The sequence below is a fragment of the Halichoerus grypus genome, chromosome 1 (genome assembly GCF_964656455.1).
Source record: "Halichoerus grypus chromosome 1, mHalGry1.hap1.1, whole genome shotgun sequence".
NCBI classification, from domain to species: Eukaryota; Metazoa; Chordata; class Mammalia; order Carnivora; family Phocidae; genus Halichoerus; species Halichoerus grypus.
This window is the reverse complement of record NC_135712.1, coordinates 152,910,664-152,930,099: the sequence shown is the minus strand read 5'-3', so window position 1 is coordinate 152,930,099 and position 19,436 is coordinate 152,910,664. Positions and strand designations below refer to the sequence as shown.

At 43.3% G+C, this 19,436-nt stretch overlaps 1 protein-coding gene across 2 annotated transcripts in view; it reads left to right on the top strand.

Moving 5' to 3' along the window:
• SUSD5 (sushi domain containing 5) overlaps nucleotides 1-19,436 on the top strand; it is a 58,913-nt gene that overhangs the window by 6,630 nt on the left and 32,847 nt on the right. For both annotated transcript variants that reach the window (XM_036085780.2, XM_036085779.2), the window contains exons 2-3: nucleotides 3,486-3,663; nucleotides 7,677-7,795. In XM_036085780.2, the coding sequence (XP_035941673.1) occupies nucleotides 3,486-3,663; nucleotides 7,677-7,795 (297 nt within the window). The remainder of the gene's footprint in view (nucleotides 1-3,485; nucleotides 3,664-7,676; nucleotides 7,796-19,436) is intronic.

The window sequence follows — 19,436 nt, the reverse complement described above, 5'->3', positions numbered from 1 at the left end:
GTCTATTCAGGGGGTGCCTGGGTGGCTCAGTCGGTTGGGCATCTGCCTTCGGCTGAGGTCATGATCCCCAGGTTCTGGGATCGAGCCACATGTAGGGCTCCCTGCTTGGCGGGGAGTCTGGTCTCCCTCTCCCTTTGCTCCCTGCTGCTCGTGCTCTCTCTCTCTCGCTCTCTCTCTCTCAAATAAATAAATAAATTCTTAAAAAAAAGATGTCTATTCAGACCCTTTACCCATTTGTTAAATACCATTTTAGCCCTTTTTAAGTATACAATTCTGTGGCATTAAGTATATTCACATTGTTGGGCAACCATCACCAACCACTGTTCATCTCCAGAACTTTTTCATCTTTGCCAGCTGAAACTCTGCCCCATTAAGCATTAGTTCTCTTTCCTCCCCACCCCAGCCCTTGGTAACCCCCATTCTATTTTCTGTCTCTGTAATTTGACTGACTTATTTCACTTAATATAATGTCTTCAAGATTTATCCATGTTGTAGCATGTGTCAAATTTTTCTTCTTTTTAAGGCTGATTAATTTTCTTCTTTTTAAGGCTGATTAATATTTATATATATATAATACACCATATTTTGTTTATCCATTCATCTGTTGTTGGATGCTTTTGTTGCTTCCACCCATGGGTGTTGTGAATAATACTGATATGAATTTGTACAAATATCATTCAAGTCCCTGCTTTTACTTCTTTGGGAATTGCTGGATCACATGGTAATTCCATGTTTAGTTTTTTGAGAATCACTATATTATTTTCCACAGCAGCTGCACTATTTTATAATCCCACCGGCAATGCATAAGGGTTCCAATTTTTCTCTACATTTCTGCCAACACTTGTTATTTTCTGTTGTTTCTTTTTTTATTAATAGCCATCCTAATGGGTATGAAGTGGTATTTAATTGTAGTTTTGCTTTGCATTTCCTTAATGGTTAATGCTGTTGAGCATCTTTTCATGTTCTATTGGCCATTTGTAAAACTTCCTCAGAGAAACATCTTTTCAAGTCCTTTGCCCATTTTCAGTCAAGTTATTTGGTTTCTTTAATTGTTGTTGAGTTTTTGGAGTTCCTTACCCATTCTATATACAAGTTTCTTATTAGATGTGTATTTGCAGAAATTTTCTTTCATTCTATGGGTTGTCTTTTCGCTTTATTGATTTTGTTCTCTGAAGCAAAAAGTTTTTAATTTTGATGAAGTTCAATTTATGTATTTTCTCTTTGTTTGGGCTTTTGTTGTTATATCTCAGAAACCACTGCATAATCCAAGATGACAAAGATTTCCTATGTTTTCTTCTAGGTCTTTGATTCACTTTGAGTTAATTATCGTGTAGGGGGTGAGGCAGGAGTCCAACTTCACTCTTTTACAGGTGCCCGTACAATTGTCCCATCATCATTTCTTGAAAAGACTCTTCTTTCCCATTGGATAGTCTTGACACCCTTGTTGAAAATCAGTTGGCTGTAAATGTGAAGGTTTATTTCTGGAATCTTATTCTTTCCTCCATGTCTCTTTATTATCTTATTATTTTCCAACTTTTTTGTGTCTTTACTACATTTTGGATGCTTTCTTCTGATTTCTGTTTCAAGAATAAGTTCTTTGTTCAATTGTGTCTGATATGCAGCCAAAAATATCCATTGCATTTTTAATTTATCATTGTATCTAATTTCTAGAAATCCTGTTTGGTTCTTTTTCTTATCAGCTAAGCCACTTTTTATAGTCTTCTATTCTTTGCAGGTATTTTCAGATGTGCCTTTTATTCCTTTATATGTAGTAATCATCACTGTTTTATAATCTATGCCTATTAACACCAGTATCAGATTTCTCTGTAAGTCAGTGTCTGCTGAATGTTTTATATGTTGCTTCTCACTAGTGGTGCCTTGTTTCCTATACACTTAGTTGTATTTTACTGTCCTTGTCATTGCCTTTGAAAAAATATTTGCATGGGATTTCCTGAAGCATAAGATGAAAATATTTTTTTCTCCAGACAAGATCTATGTTTGTTCTTACCAGGTGTCTGGATAAATGTCGATCTCAAGCCATTTTAAGCTAAATTCATGGCTTAAAGTATCTCAGAGGCTAGTTTTTGCAATTCCCAATGAGGATTAGCACTTGGGTTCCTAGCACCAAGACAACTCTTCCAACAGTCCCTTGAGAATGAGGGGACGGAATATTGTTTATCCTTGTTCATTCTTATCCTGAGAGTTTAACCCTTTAGTGTCCAAGCTTTGTGTATTAATATGTGCATGAGATGGTGGTGGAGGGGGGCGGAGAGGTCTATCACATTCCCTACCTTGTGAGCCCTGGGCTTTCACTTTTATCCCCCTTGCTCGGGGGCTTGGCCATCAACACTTTAGTTAAATTTCATAATATTTTTTTCCAGATAGGCAAATGCCATTAATACAAAAGTGTCTTGGGGCACATGCTTCTCCAGACCAAACCATAAAGTATAGCTGTTCAGATTGTGTATTGCACACTGGTACCAAGTCTAAGGGAGGACCAGTCACCTATACATACATTTATTGTGAAACATTTTTGCATTTTTCTCATAACTTTGGTTCCAAAGCTGAGGGATAGTTATATTTATTATAGTTATTTTGCAGTTGATAACAGTTAAAGTGTCTCATTCTAATAAAATCAGTATATTATGATAATTTTGCTAATAGACAGAAGTGAAGTGTCTCATTCTAACTGGGTGTTTTTCTCCCTTGCCTTTACCTTAAACTTGGTCAGGTTATCTAAGGCATTGCTTCATCTCTACAGGAAGCTCCTAGGGACTGCAGTGCTCCCCTCCTCCTCCATGGGTTTCTTGCCTAAAGCTCTCTTTTGCTTTCAGCCTCAGCTTCCACCTCTGCCTGAATTCATGTTTCCATTCCGCTCATCTGCCACACGTCTTTTGAGGCCCTCTACATGCCCATGTGCTGCAGCGAGCCAAGGTGCACCAGATATGGTTTCTGCTACCTCGTCCAGTCTGGGAGAAATGGCAGCAAGCACAAGTGAACTCATTGCGGGAAGGGCCTGATAGTGTCCTGAGACAATAGGACAGAGAGAAGGGAATGGGGAGAACTGTGTATGGGGTCACCCCTAGGGCTGGGGCAGAAGGCAGAGCTGAGACCTAAATCAGTGCCCCGGACACCAACTGACCCAACTCAGGGGGACGGAGAACACTGAGCCTCACCCCGTGGTGTTTGTAAAATAGCCTGTAGAAAGGAAGATTTGAAGGGTTTATCCAGATAAACATACCAGAGCAGATGGTTAATTTTTTTTTTTTTTTAAAGAAGACAGGAGCAAAAAACAGATGAAAGCACCAAAGTAATTGTCATCACCTAGTCCCGGGGATGAGTGCAATGGGGTAGTTGCTGCCCTCGGGTCTTCAGGCAAGCAGGAAACTCCAGTTCTGACAGGTGTCTGCCAGAGAGTGAGTTTGCTCAGGTTAAATTCCCGTGGATCCTGGAGTAAGCCTGTGTTCGTGCTTGTCCCCACACAGGGAAGCTTTTTGTGCTGGAGTCTCAGAATGGCTCTCAGGGCCTAGAACTGGAGGTGGCTCGGCTTTCCTGCAAGAGCAGGGGCGCTCACCTGGTGTCTGCGGAAGAGCTGCGGAGGGTGGTCCAGGATTGTGCCTTTGCGGTGTGCACCACCGGCTGGTTGGCGGATGGCACCCTGGGGTAAGTCAGGTGTGCTGGGGAAAGCTCTCCTTCCCATTCACCCCCGCTGCCTACCAGGGCTTGTATGGGAGCTCAGTAATTGTTTTATTGAGGTGCCAGGATAGGCAACATGCAATGGGCAGTAGCTTCCAGCACATTCTTGTTTTGAGTTCTCAAATAAAAACATTTTTGTGGCATTCTGTCACAGTTTTTCCCCCCTTTGTTATTTTGAATTTCCTTTTTAAGTTACAAAAATAATACATGCTTGTAAAGAATTTCAAATAATACAGATACATGTAAAAGTATCAAGTTTTTTCTCTTTTTTTCTTTTTCCCCACCTCGATTGTAGTGACTCTTAACTGGTATATATTCTTTATTTCTTTTTCTCTGTGGATATTCATCTACATACATATGAATAGGAGGATGGTATCGCCACAAATTCTTTCACGTTACTCCCATTGATAAGTGGGGTCTGTGTCCTCTCCCTTTGAATCAGGGACGGTATAGTATTGCCTTGACCGATAGAATACAGCAGGATTGATACCATGTGACTTCTGAGGTTAGGTCAGAAAAATCCATGCCCAGATTTCTGGGACAGTCACTTTTGAGATGTCAAGTAAGACGTCTGCCTATCCTGAGCAGGCCATGCTATGAGGAAGCCCAGGCCACAGGGAGATGCCCCACAAAGGTGACTCCACCGACAGCCCCCACTGCTGTCCCAGCCCATAGCCAGCATTAATTGCCAGAAATGTAAGTGAAGGTGCCTCGGCGTGAGTCTCACCCCCAGCTGTTGAGTTCTTGCCAGGCTATGAGTCTTCCCAGCTCAGGCCCTAGACTAGAGATTAGAGAGCAGAGACAAGCCATTTGCATCGTGCCCTCTCTGAGTTCCTGACCCAAGGAATCCTTGTGGAGAAATAATTCTTGTGGCTAGCTAGGAGAAAACTGCCCATTCGTTCTGCTAACTGCTTCTTTAGTCATACTCAGAAAAGGCAGGAGCCCTTCCACTGTCTCCTTCATGCCACAGGAATGTGAAAGAGCAAAGTGGGTTCCAGCAACTACTTTGGCTGATAATAACCTTGAAGATGGGCTGGCAGATGGCCATAGAAAACACACACAACCAGACTGACTTACGTCTCTGGTTGTGTCATGTGTGAAGCAGCAGTTGAATAAAGAGGACAGCTAGGCTACATCCAGAGCCTCCCAGTGACTCTGGACCCATGGCCCTCTCTGCCTGACATTTTACGTCCAGGTTCCTGAACAGACAAAACAGGTCCTATACATGCATGTTTCCACAGTGTAGTCAAATGTGGATATTTTTCATAACTCTGTTATTATCATTGCATCAGATAACCAGGATGTTCGGGAATTCTGAAGAGCCAGCTTGGAGCCAGACTTCCGTCTCCCAGGCATTGCAAATCAGGACTGGGTCTTTAGAAAGGTCCATCCTCTCTAGGTTTGCTCTAAAATGTTAGGACATATTAGTAGATCTCTACATTGCTTAGATGATATTTCTTTGTAGCAAACATACTTACTTGATATATTTACTACACAACATATTAATTCTAAAAATAAAACTATTTTAATGTTTCTGGAACCAAGAAGCATCTGATCATTAGTATATACATTTCACTGTGGGTCTTTCCTATACAGCCATCCCCCCTCCACACTGAAAACCAATTATTAAATGCACGGTGCATCTTGCAATTGATGGCATAGTAAATATATAGTAGATCTGATCTGTATGTCCATGAATTTATGTTGAGTGTACACATAAATCCAGAGGAGGATGGAGGCCTAGAGTGGTGAATACAGAATTGGGAACCACTTGCCTCCTAGAAGCTTTTGCAGATTCCATAAAGGATGGCTGAAAAACAGTAGCAATTTAGATGGCCTTATAGGACTAGGACAGAGATTTGAATTCAGGTTTTGTGTAGTCAGGGCCTGCAGAGTCTTTTGCTTTGGGCTGGGACTTTACAGGGCTGTACCCCAGGAGTAAGAGTAAATTGGAAGAAGCTTACAGGCCCTCATAGTAGCCACAGCATAGCTCAAAATCCTCTGGAGCCACGAATGTGGGTTGAGATGATACTGGAGTTCCAGTGTGCCCAATAACTAGCAGAACTGATTTTAAAAATCCTCTCTAGAAGGGGATAGCCTTATCCTAGGCAATTTATTTCCACAAACAATTTTTAGAAAATATAGGCTTTGTCCCGCAATATAAAATAACCAGTCACATAGGAGATAAGGCAACCAGAATAAAGACAGCGAATAGAAACTCTAAATATTTGCATTGGTAGATGCAGACTTTAAATAACTTTCTCAAATGTTCAAAGATACAGAAGACAAGAAGGAGAATTTTGGCAAAAGACTGAAACTATGAAAATAACCAAATGGAAACTCTAGAAGTGAAACATACAATAACTGAAATTAAGAGCATAATGGATGGATCTAACAGCTGATTTTAAAAGAGCCAAAGAAAAAATTAGTGAACTAGAAGATATTTTAGAGGAAGTATCCAGAATAAAGAACAGAAGTAAAAGAAGGATGAAAAATACAGAAGAAAGGGTCAAAGGAAGAGATGTATGTAATTGGAATTCTGAAAGAAGGAGCAAAAGCGATATGAGACTTATCTACAACTGAAGAAAAACACCCAGGCACAGATTTAAGAAGCCCTACAAAACCTGAGTAGGACAAATAAATTCAAACTTAGCACATCATAGTGAAACTGGTAAGAATCAAATATAAAGGAAAAATATTAAAAGTAATAACAAGTACCTTCCAAGGAGCAACAATAAATGGACAATGAAAGCCCAAAAACAACTGAGTGGTACTTTCAAAGAGCTGCAAGAAAATTATTGCCAACCTAGAATTTTATACCCAGAGAAAATATCTTCCCAGAATAAAAGTAAAATAAAGACATTTTCAGACAGACAAAAGGTGAGAAAATCCATTATATTGGACTTGCACTAAAAGAAACACTAAAGGCTCATCTTCAGGCAGGAGAAAAGTAATTACAGGTGGAAGGCTGGAGATGCAAAAAAGAAATGAATGTCAAGAGTAAATATGGGGTAAATTGAAATTATGTAATTATATAAAGCAGTAAATAATACTAAACACTAAAAAACGGCACATAGATCAGGTAATGTTTTAGGTATGCTAATACATAGTATTTTAAGTATTTTTAAGTTGTATCATTGGAGAAGAGAGTAAAAGTAATATTAAATATTAATAAGTCATAACCACTAAAAGGATAGTAAAAGGATATATAACTTCCAGACCAATATGAAAAAGAGAATGCCAAAAAAAGATTCAAACAATCAGAATTGGGGAAAGAAAAGAGAGAAAGAAAGAATGTGCAGAACTAATAGAAAGATGGCAGATTTCAATTCAAAGAGATCTGTGATTAAATTAGATGATTAAAATAGATGAGATGCTCCATTTAGAAAACAGAGATTTTTTAAAATTCTACTATTTGCTGTTTGCCAAAAATACTCCTAAATAAATCACGGGAGAAGAATAAATTATGGTTTGTTAATAAGTAGCACGTATGTAGAACTGAATGATACTAAAACTATAACATACTCAAACTTATAAGATGCTACTAAAGCTATAGCTAGAGGGAAATGTAAAACATTTAGATGCTTGTATTAAAACAGAGAAAAGGCTAAAGGTTTATGAATTAAGTAATGATCCATTTTAAGAAATCTGAAAAAGAACAGAAACAAACCCCCTCAAAAAGAAAGGAACTAATAAGAAGAGCAGCATTTTGTGAAATAAAACACACATACACTAGAAAAGATCAACAACGTACCGGCATTGAAACTTGAACTGATACATGTGGGCCTCAACAGAGGCATCACCTGTGTCTTCCTGATTGCAGGCCTTTGTCTGGGAAGAGTACTTCCCTACTGATGCTTTCAGCCAAAGATCCTAACTCAGAAAAATCTCTGCTGATTGGGAACCAATGGCAGAAAAGAATTGTTCTTTCCTATTCTTAGTTAGTACTCCTAATACAGTGTCTTCTTTGTCTGTTTCAGGACAACCGTGTGTAGCAAAGGGAGCGATGAACAGCAAATCACGAGAGCCATTGATGTGAGAATTGAAAGCAACCCAGTTCCTGGTGGCACGTACAGTGCCCTTTGTATTAAGGATGAAGGTCAGTGCCGGAGCCTTTGTCAAGTTTCTGGAGGGTGCGTATGGTGGTCGCCATCTTAGGTTGCATTCTCCAGAGGCAGACCTTGAGATGAGGAAGTCTTCCAAAGAAAAGCCAATAGGGCAGTGGGGCAGTGGGAAGAGAAAGGAGGTAGACCAAGCGGTGTGGCAATACTGAGCAAAGTCCACAGTGGCAGTGAGGTGGGGGTGACCTTGGCTCAGTCCTATAGGAAATCTCTGGAGACAGTGTAGGTCACCAGTTTTTCTGATCAGAGGTGAGAGCAGCGGTATTTATACCACTGCGCCTGTCAGTCGTTGGCTGCTTCAGGGGATGTAAACTCCCAGGCACTTGTGGTTTATGCTGTGTGCTGGCAAAGGGTTCCAGGAGCCTGGGCGCCACCTTCCAACAAAGATGCAGAGATGCCTACTGGGAACCCCTGTGCATGGAACTGGTAAAGGTATCTAGGCAATACGGGGCAGACCCCTGACAGCATCTGCTACCGTTGTTGATGTAGCTTGCCCTCCAGTCTCTCTTCATGGTGGACAGCACACGAACAAGGAAAAAATCATTTTTCCCCAAAAGGAAATTTCCCTCAGGCTGCATCCTAGAGGCACCAAATCCTAATCTCCAGGGAAGGGGTCGGAGGAGTTGGGAAATCAGAGAGCCAGTTGAACCCCAAGGCCCTGGCTGACGCTTGTTAGATACTTATCAGTGACAAGCTTCCCTGCTCCTATGGGGTCTTCCTCCAGAAAGTCTTCATATGCTCATTGCTATGGAAGAGTGTGTTGGGAGAGTCTTCTGATATCTGCCCAGTTGAGCTACTGAATGATGTGGCCTTGCTGTGTAAAGCTTGGTGAGAACAATATCCATGGTTTGTTTTTCAAAACCACGTAAGTAAATTAAGATGATCCTTTGAATCCCAGACATAGGCAAAAGTTCAGATTCCTGAGAGAGACAGCACAGAGCCAGAAGAAAAAGAGCATGATCTTCTTTCTTCAGTGATCTCAATGAATATGTGGGGCTTCTGAATCTTCTCTTTCCCTGCTGAACAAGGGGTATCAGTTAGCTTTTGCTATGTAACATACCACCCCAAAATGTAGTAGCTTAAAATAACTATTTATTTAGTTCACTAGTTTTTTGGATCAGCAGTTTGTCTTTCTGCTGGTCTTGGCTGGGCTCATTCCTGAGTCTACAGTCAGCTGATGGCTAGGTGGCCTTGCTTCTAGGAGTTGGTGGCTGTTGGCTAGGGTGCTGGGGGCCACTGAGCCATATGTTCATCATCATCCAACAGGATAGTTTGGGCTTTCCACCTCACTGGCCTTCAGATAGGTGGTGTCTGTGCAAGTATGTGCTCCTTTTTGCCCACAATTATAGTGCATGAAGCCAGAGGTTGGAAACATCCATTCACATCCCTGTAGGGCACCAAGCTCAAGCCATGACAGTGACTCCAGAACTGAGTTTTTGCCAAATGGATATAATGTGCCTTCCGATATACAGCAATCAGAGGAACATTACTTCAATTCAGTGGCATTCCTGCCAAAAATGCATAACTTGGATCTACTCAAGAGGAAACATGAGCCAAACTCAAATTGAGAAACATTCCACAAAATGACTTTAAAAAATGTCTAGGATGAGAAAGGCGAAGTGACTCTTCTAGATTAAAATAGACTAAAAAGACTTGACAATAAAATGCAAAATGTAATTTGTGATCGGGGATTGCATCCTGGACCAGAAAAAATAGCTATAATTGATAAAATCTGAGTATGGATTATGATTTAGGGACTAGTTTAATAACTGTACTGCAGTCCTGTAAGAGAATATCTTTGTTCTTGGAAATGTGTGCCAAGGTTTTAGGAATGAGGAGACATCATATCTACAGCTTATTCTCGAATGTGGCTCAGAAAAGAATTACAGGTACAGATATACATATGTATTCATGTATGTGTATATACGCATACATATATTTGTTTCTGTATAAATAGATATCTACATCATCCATCTATCTAGAGAGAGAGAGACAAATGATAAAGCAAATGGGGAAGATGAAAACACATTGGTGAATCTGGATAAACGGTTTTATGGGAAATCCTTATTCTTACAATTTTTCTGAAATTTTGAAATTATGTAAGAATGAAAAATTTCCGACCAAAAAATGGTCTACATACTTCCAAAAACAACAATAACAACAACAGGAAAAACAAACACAAAAACACTCTGACTCATGGGAACCAACAAGGGAAGACAGTTCATGACGGCTGTCAACCAATGTGAGGAGCGATGCCCCTGTGTGTGGCTCATTAGCGTCAGGGTGCTCCAGAGCCCTGCCTCCCAGAGCAGTTTGCCCGAGCCTCGCCTGGCCTCCCGCACCTCCGGGTCAATGCAGATGAGCTCATATGGCGAAGACTGGAGTCTTGGTCCTATGGGCCTGATTTAGGAGGAGGCTTCAGGTGGGCCACAAAGGGGACTCAGGAATGCATGCTGAGGGGAGATTAGGGTTGGAGGGCTGCTCTCTCTTGAGCGTTCTAGAAAAGCAGGATGGATTCCCCAAAGTCACTCAGAGAGAGCACTGTCCCTGTTGAGCGCTGCCTTTCCTCCTTTGGGAAGAGCCTGTAGAGCACTCCTTCCCGGCCTCTGCCCTACTCGGGAGCCGTCGCTTTTCCTCAGTAGAGCCTTTGTTGGCCGCACAGGCAACAAGGGAAATCTGTGTGCTGAAGGAAGGTGTAGCGCCTCGGCAGAAGCCGAGAACAGGCAGTTCCTTGAGGTTCTGCGGCAGGGGAGGGGGCTGGTCTGGTTCAGTGTTCGCACCAGTGCCGCGTCATCTCCTAAGGTTGCCTTTTTCCTGATGATGCTCCACGGCACTTGGCTCCGTGCTGCTGCTTCTCTCTGGCAAGATGGGAGGAATGAAGCGTGCTGACTCCCAGAATGGTAGACGAGTGCCTCATGAAGAGCCCAGAAGGAAAACAGAGCCTGTGGAATATCCAGGCAGCTTCCTTCCTGTGTTTCTTTTTTGAAATAAAGCTCATCATGAATGTAGACTTTTCTCATTTTCCTTCCAGTATTTTTGTTTCATTGACAGTGAATTTCCAGCCCTGTGGTGATCTCACTTAAACTAATAAGTGAAGTTATTTTTAACCAGCTGGATGCTGATGAAATAAGCTGCCTCCACTTGGGTTCTCTGGCTTTGCTTCTCTTGGCGGCTTGTCTGTGGGGTCGACGGCATGGGGTCTGGAGGCTTCGTGTGTCCTCTTGCCTTCTCCCTGTTGCACCCCCCAAGGCTCCATGTCGGGTATGCTTCTGTTCCCCTGCATACTTTACTGTTGCCTGTATTTCCCTTAAAACAGAAAAGGAATTATTCCCTTCCTTTATGTCATCAAGTAGAGCTGGATGCTCACCTTTTTGAGAGCAATCAGGAATTTGTGAGAGTAGCCAGTTCCCAAGTCTGCCTAGAGGAGGTCCTGTGCCTCAGGATTGACTTTGGGGAAATTCTCCCACTGCTTTGAAGAGACTGGAATCCATTAATTGAAGGTTTTGAACCGCTGATAGAACTGATATAATTTAGGTTCTCCCAAGGGAGTGTGGAAGACTCTGAGCTTATTAGCATTAACCTGGTATTGGCCATTTGTTTATTTGTCCAGGGTAATGTGAAGTCTAGTGCCCAGACTTATGGGAGAGAGAGAGAGAAAGAGAGAGAGGACTCATCCTCACCCTCGAGGAGTTGACAATGTATAAAGATAGGTAAGAAATGAATGTGTTTAGGAGGGTAATTAGGGAGGTTCTTGCAGTGGTGGCAGTTGAGGTGGAGTTGGAAGGAGTTGGTTTCATAGGGATAATGGTTAAGGAAGGGCAGAGAGGACACTGCAGACAGAAGAGAGCAGGTGGAGCAAAGCCTAGAAGCATAGATCCCAGTGGTTTGGGGGAGACTCGCTCTGGGAGAGCCATTGTACTAGTGCTTCAGGGAGTGAACTGGGTTCAGAACATCCCTGTGGTCCTGAGTAGCAGCTGGGCAGGACTGAGGTGGCTGCAGAAGGCAGCCCAAATAATCCCCACTGCAGGAAGCAGGGATGCCCCCTCCTCTGCCACCCCCACCCCCAGGCCTAGACAGCATCAGGTCTTGCTTTCCCAAGACTGAGGTCTTCCATTCCAAAAACTTGGGCTAGAACAGTCCTGATGTACAAACAGCCAGTTCCCAGAGATGCTAGGTGCCTGGGCAGCTAGAGAAAAAGTGCCAGTGGGTCCTTATCCCCTGGGGCAGATAATGGTGATGTCTCTGTGACCTGGGGCTACAGGCACCAACAATCTGGATGGACTTCTCCACTTCCCTGCTACCCAGAAGAACTGCGGCTGCCCTCTGAACCCGTTGGTGCATTTAGGGAGCCTGTGCTTGGCTTTCTTGTATGCGCTGGGCGGAGGAGCCCGAAGTCCTGCCTCACAGACACACACATGAGCCCCCAGAGCTGAGCACTCCAGTGGCAACTTTGTTCTCGAGATTCTCGGAGGTCCTTAACAATGTGCAGTCCCACAACAGTCTCTGGATCAGTAAGTCACTTCGTGACCATCTGTCATTAGCTTTCCTAGAGAGTGTCCTCATGGGGCTCAGAGTTCTGCGGAAAGAGAACCTAGAGCCAGGTGTTCTTCAGGTAGAGCAGAGGCCACACATTTACAGGATATCATCAGAAGGGTTTATAATACCTCTCTGAATCCCCCAGCAGCTCGTACAGGCTCAGAGAGTTATAAGCTGCCCAACCCATCATCAGCAGTGATTAGAGTGTGGATCTTTCTTACTCTAAAGCCCAGGTTTTCTGCTCCGTCACACAGTATGCCTCAGGAACTAGCAGCTTCCTTGACCGTCCACGGGGGCAGATGCCACCCAGGCAGCCGGCACAGCGTCACAGAGCGGGGGGCAGCCCTCCTCCCAGAACCACATCCCTGTCTAGTGTTTGCCTGGGGCCTCCAGGCTTCAGTTGCACTTCTGTTTACGCTTTAAAAGGATTAATAATGTAGATTCCCTGCCCTTCATGTCTCATCTTTCATTGGTAAAAATGAGCTGAGAGAAACTTCGAGGTGTGGAGAGGATCCAGAGTGCCAGAGGACAGGTGGGCCGGGGCCACCCCTCAGTGTAGCCAGAATCCCATTGACTGTGATGGAGTTTTCGCTCAAGCACACTCCCTCCTTGGGAGGCCGTAATCAAAGCCACCAGGATTTCTGACTCATATGCAATTCGGTTGCAGACCTGCTTCCTTCTTTCTCCTGGGCACCTCCCTATATCCATCAAGGCCTGACCTGCCTCAGTTTACTCAATAGTAAGATCATTTTAAAGCCTGTCTTCCCAGATGTGGGGACTCAGATCCACACAGCTAGCTCTCCTAGTGTGACTTTTGGGCAACTCATCAACTTACAGCAACATTTGGGCTCTTAACATTTCCCTGCAGTAAACCACACATGAGCATTCCTCTCTGTTTGTAGGGGCCAAGAGTTTCAGGTGTACTTTACAGATAATGTTTTGGTTTTTAAATTTTTTTTAAAGATTAAAAAAAATTTTTTTAAATAATCTCTATACCTAACGTGGGGCTTGAATTTACAGCCCCGAGATCAAGAGTTGCACACTCCACTGACAGAGCCAGCCAGATGCCCCTACAGAAAAAAAGCGTTTAATGGAAGGAGCTGCACTCATGCATGATTTCACACCTCGGAGGGCCTGGTTTGATGCAGCTGTGGCGAGGGAGGGGGTGGGTCGCTGGGGGCCATGCAGGCCTTGGGGCAGAGTCAGAACTGCCTGAACTACCTTTTACCCTCAACCCATGAATGGGGTCACCTTGGGGCAGTGGAAAGGGCTGATCTAGGGGAAGAGATGTTTTTACTTTCTACTTTTAACACAACTCTACTGAGTGATCATAAAAGAGAGAGAGGAGGAAGGAAGGGAAAAAGTAGACGAGGTGGGGAGAAGGGAAGGAAGAAATAGCAAGTAGAATGAAGTGAGAGCTAGGACATGGAAAATCTTCCAAGACATATTATGCGGGTCTCAGAATATGTATAGCATGACCTAATTTATGTCGTTAAAAAAAATGTACTTTGTACAGGAAAGCGCTTAGTGTGTTTGAGGAACAGTGTACCTAGATTGTTCAAGTGACAAAGGAGTAGCCCAAGATAGGGCTGGAGAGGTGGGGAAAAGAGCTAGCTATGCAGGGGTGAGAACATTGGGCTGAGTTTTAAGGGGAAATGCGAAACCATTGCAAGGTTTTTAGCTGGCAGCTGATTTTTGAAAAATTTCTGAAGATCATTTTGGCTGCTAGTGTGCAGTCCAATAGATCGGAAACCTCCAAACTTTGTGCAAAGTGCTCTGGAGCCCTCTGTTTATGACAAGAAGGTTAATCGGAACTAAACCATGTTGTGTTCGAGGGAAATAACACCTCAAACACAATAGTGCACAGTGGTTAGACCTGTGGGCTCTGTACCCAGAATCCCTGGGTTCAAATCTTGGCTCTATCACTTACCTGCCTTGGAAATTATATTAGTATTCATGATGTAGAGGTGTTGAGAGGACAGAATAGGACAATGCAAGTAAATCACTTAGCCCAGTGCCTGGCACAGAGTAAGACCTAGCAAATACAAGCGGTGACTGATTAGTATCTAGCTGCATACAAACTCTAACAATACAGGGTGTTAGTGGCATGGTTTCTTCACCTTGATGTCACACTATTTCTAATAAAGCAACCCATAATTTCTTTTGAAAACATTGAACAAAATTTAATATGCATATGCCATACAACCAAGCAATTCCATGCCAAGGTATTGACCCAAGAGAAACATATGGCCACACAAAAATGGGTGCACAAATGTTCATAGCAACTTTATCATAAAAGCCAAAAACCGGAAGCAACCCAAATGTCCATCAGCTGGTGAATGGATCAAAAAATTATGGTATATCCATATCATGGGTTATTATTTGGCAATGAAAAGAATGAACTAGGGTACCTGGGTGGCTCAGTCAGTTAAGCATCTGCCTTTGGCTCAGGTCATGATCTCAGAGTCCTGAGATCAAGCTGCGTTGGGTTCCCTGCTCAGTGGAGAGCCTGCTTCTCCCTCTCTCTCTGCCCCTCCCTGCCATTCATGCTCTCTCTCTTGCTTGCACTCCCTCTCTCTCAAATAAATAAAATTTTTTAAAAAAAGAAAGAAAGAAAAGAATGAACTATTAGTACATGTGAAACATGGATGAATAATATTTTTTTTTAAGATTTTATTTATTTATTCATGAGAGACAGAGAGAGAGAGAGGCAGAGGGAGAAGCAGGCTCTCCGCAGAGCAGGGAGCCCGATGTGGGACTCGATCCCAGGACCCTGGGATCATGACCTGAGCCGAAGGCAGACGCTTAACTGACTGAGCCACCCAGGTGTCCCTATGGATGAATAATATTATGCTAACCTAAAAAGCCAAATATAAAAAGGTTACATACTATATTATTCCATTTGAATGAAATTCCAGAAAAGGCAAAACTACCTATGACGGAAAGTAAGAACAGTGGTTGCTTGGGTTGGGGTTTGGGAGGGCATCCAAGGCCAGGAGCAAGGAGGAAATAGCTGAGGAGAGCTGTTCTATACCTCAGTTGTGGTGGCAGTTACACAATTGTATATATTGACCAAAAACTATTAAGCTGTACACTTAAAATTGGCAAGTTTTAGTTATATAAATAATATTTAATAAAACAAAAAACAAGAAAAAAATATTGAGCAGCTTTAGAATTCCAAAATTCTTTCTCTCCAGAGCTTTCTTGCATATACTATCTCATTTAATTCTCAAAGCCATATTGTGGAGAGGGTATTATCATTCTTTCTGTTCAGGTGATGCAACTGAAGAACAGAGAGGTTTGGGGCATTGTCTTTGGTCACACAGCTCCTGGAAGGTGCATATGGGAACCCTCACCCAAACACATTCCTGTCCCTGCTCTTCCAAGTTCTGTGCAGCAGGACATGAGAGCCAGTCAAGCCTGATGCATCCATCTCCATGACTCCTGTTGACCCTGAGGCTGCAGCTCTAATCTGGACTTGGCACATGCTTCAAATTTTTGACTTCAGGAAGAGAATATTAAGAGCTAACACCTGCTGTGGCACCCACTGTGTTACCTGTGTTCACTTGTTTAACACAACAACCCTGCAGAAAGTTACTATTGTTATTTTACAGATGAGGAAACTGAGGCACAGCAAGGTTAAGTAACTTGCCAAAGTCACACAGTTAGCAGGTAGGGGAGCAGGGAGTCAAACCCAGACACTAAAGGATTTTGTTCTCTGAGGTATTCTTCTTTTTACCCTGGAACAGCTCATCTTCCCTGGGGACTGCTGTCCCAGCTGGGAGGTGCGGTGCTCATACTCGGTGGCCCTGCCTCCCAGTTTGCCTGGGACAGTTTGTGTTTGTTTATACTTGTCCCACTGTAATTATTAACAGGGTTCCCTCTCATTTTTATAAGTACCTTAATATGGATAATAAATTATATGGTCACCCTAGCTATTATCACTACAGGCTTGAATTAGAAGGAAAATTCTCCCTCGGAACTCTCTTTACCAAAAGGGGAGTGTGTGTGAATGGCAGAATAGCTCCGTGTGGATCTGGGCTTTACCCTGCTCACCACAGAGGCTCATTGTTGTTGGAGCCCAGATAACCTGACAGAGCCAGAAATGCAGCCCATGCCCAGGGCCCGGCAGGGGACCCTTCCAACACATCCTGTGGTGTAACCATCTGAACTTAACCTGGTTATTTGCTACTCTCAACAGCCAAAGCCTGACCCCAAGAGTTTGTATCCCTCAGCAGTCCCTCTGTGCTTTCTCTCACCTTGAACCTAGCCTCCATCACGGACCACTGCTGCCATATCAACAGTGGGAAACCTGGGCCCATGTCTGTTCTGGTCTTCTTATGAACCATTTTGTTTTGCCCTTCTTTGTGGCCACAGAGGGCATTCAGTTCCTGTCCAGCCATCGTGTGCTTGGCTGTATTTGGCCAGAGGGAACTGGGTGTTCAATTACCATTGTGACTTGACGAATGATTCCAAAGACCATCAGTCTCCAACTGTTTGCTTGGGAAATGGAACTCATTTTTATTTATGTCCCCATTAAGTTCCAGGCATGTAGTGGCCATTTAATTCTGGTAAAAATCGTATGAAATAGGTGTCATTAGCTCCATGTTACATTTTTAATATATTTTTAAATTATAAACATGAATAGGTGGTCACTGTAGTCAAGAAAGTCTAAAGAAAATTAAAATCATTTATAATCAGTCTGCCTTGAGATAAGTACTTAAGCATCAGTCCTGTTTACGCTGCATTTTTAGTTCACCAAATTGGGATTTTATGGACAATATATAGGTCTGCATTCTGTTTTTTTCACTCGTAATATATATCTTCCATTGACACTGAATATGCTCCAAAGGATGATTTTTTTTTAAGATTTTATTTATTTATTTGACAGAGAGAGATAACGAGAGCAGGAACACAAGCAGGGGGAGTGGGAGAGAGAGAAGCAGGCTTCCCGATGAACAGGGAGCCCGATGCGGGGCTCGATCCCAGGACCCTGGGACCATGACCTAAACCGAAGGCAGATGCTTAACGACAGAGCCACCCAGGCGTCCCAAAGGATGATTTTTTAATGGCTATTGTGACAATCCATCACATGAATGTATGTAAACTAGACATTCTTCTGTCATTAGACATTTTGGTAGTTCTGTGGTTTTCATTATGATAAATAATACCGTGATTGAACATCCTCACACATGTATCTTTCTTCCCATCTTTAATTTTCAGGCTCTTTTTATAGTTACAATTTATTGAGAACTATGTGTCAGAAGTTGCACTAAGACCTTGTCAACTGTGTGCTGCATCAGACATGCTTAACTACCTACACAATGACAGTCCCCTCCCCCTTCCTTCAACAGTACCATCCTCAACCAAGAGCCTGTTGTTAGTATTCACCAGCACGCCACTGGTCAGTTGGGGGAATAAGCAAGCAGGGAAGAATTTCAAGAAAAGCAAAGGGTGTCAACATTTCAAAAGAGAGGGAATCCCTTTAAGGAGTCAGAGCAAAGAAACTGTTTGAAACTGTTTAGAAGATAATTCATATTCTCACTGAGGAGCTACTCCATGTCCCTTTACGTACCATCCCATCTCTCTCCTCCCCTTCATGGCCCTGAACTTCCTCTACATCCATGGTCTCCATGATCTCACTTCCTATTGCTCCTTCATCTCTCTGTCCACTGCTTTCTGGCTTCTGTCCTATCACGGAAGTGAAACTGTTCTCCCCAGGGTTTCTGGCAGCTTCCCTACAGATAACTATAGTGGCAGCTTCTCAGCCTGCATTTTGCTTGCTGTTTGTGCAGCCTTAAGTACTTGACCATGCCTTCGTCCTTGAAACATCTTTTCCCTTGACTTCCTTTGGCTTTCCTTTGTATCTGTCTGGCTGCAGGGGTGACCTGTGTGAACTCTTCATTCTCTGCTCACCTCCTGGGGCTTTCACCTAGACCCTCCTCTCCCGTAACTCAGCATTTCAGTGGTTTCAGTTTTCATCTAAACTCTCATTAATCTGGGGTACCTGGGAGGCTCAGGCAGTTGGGCGTCTGCCTTTGGCTCAGGTCACGATCTCAGGGTCCTGGGATTGAGTCCCATGTCAGGTTCCCTGCTCAGTGGGGAGCCTGCTTCTCCCTCTCCCTCTGCTGCTCCCCCTGCTTGTGCTCTCTCTCTCTCTGTCAAATAAATAAAATCTTAAAAAAATAAATGCTCATTAATCTCAAATCATTTTCTTTTTTTTTTTCTTTAAAGATTTTATTTATTTATTTGACAGAGAGACAGCACAAGCAGGGGGAGTGGCAGACAGAGGCAGAGAGAGAAGCAGGCTCCCTGCAGAGCAAGGGAAGCCTGATGTGGGACTCCATCCCAGGACCCCAGGACCACGACCCAAGCCAAAGACAGTCACCCAACCAACTGAGCCACCCATGCGCTCCTAATCTCAAATCATTTTTTTAAGCCTTGGTTCCCCTACTAAGCCCCAGATTCCATACACACAGCTACTTATGGATGCTTCTTTTAGAACCTCAAACTCCAGTCCTGCACTGTGCTCATATCCCTTAACCTGCTTACCCCTTCCCTTGCCCCATCCTCTCCTTTACTCCCACAACTTTTCAATTATAAGTTCTGCAAGAACCTTCCTTCTTAGTATCTCCCATATCCACCTGGTTCTTACCATCTGCACCTCACTTCAGCTCCTGTCCTGCTCTCCTGGACATCTCAAATGGCCTCCTAACTGGTCCTTCAGTTTCCAGGGTGTTTCCTCAATCCGTTCTCTACCCTGCAACAGTGCTCTGTCTAAGGTGCCAAGGGGACTGTGTTATTTCCTGTTTTTAATTGTCCCCCCTTCTCCACCAGACAAATTCCAGATTTCCTCCCTGGCTTACAAAGGCCTTCCATAAACTCATGGCTGCCTACCTCCCTTGTACTTTATGCTTCAGTTTTACTAACTTCTTGCCATTCCTCAAATAATGAGAAAGGCTCAGATATCAAACACATTTTTTTAAAGATTTTATTTATTTATTTGACAGAGAGAGAGCAGGAGAGCACAAGCAGTGGGAGCGGCAGAGGGAGAGGGAGAAGCAGGCTTCCCGCTGAGCAGGG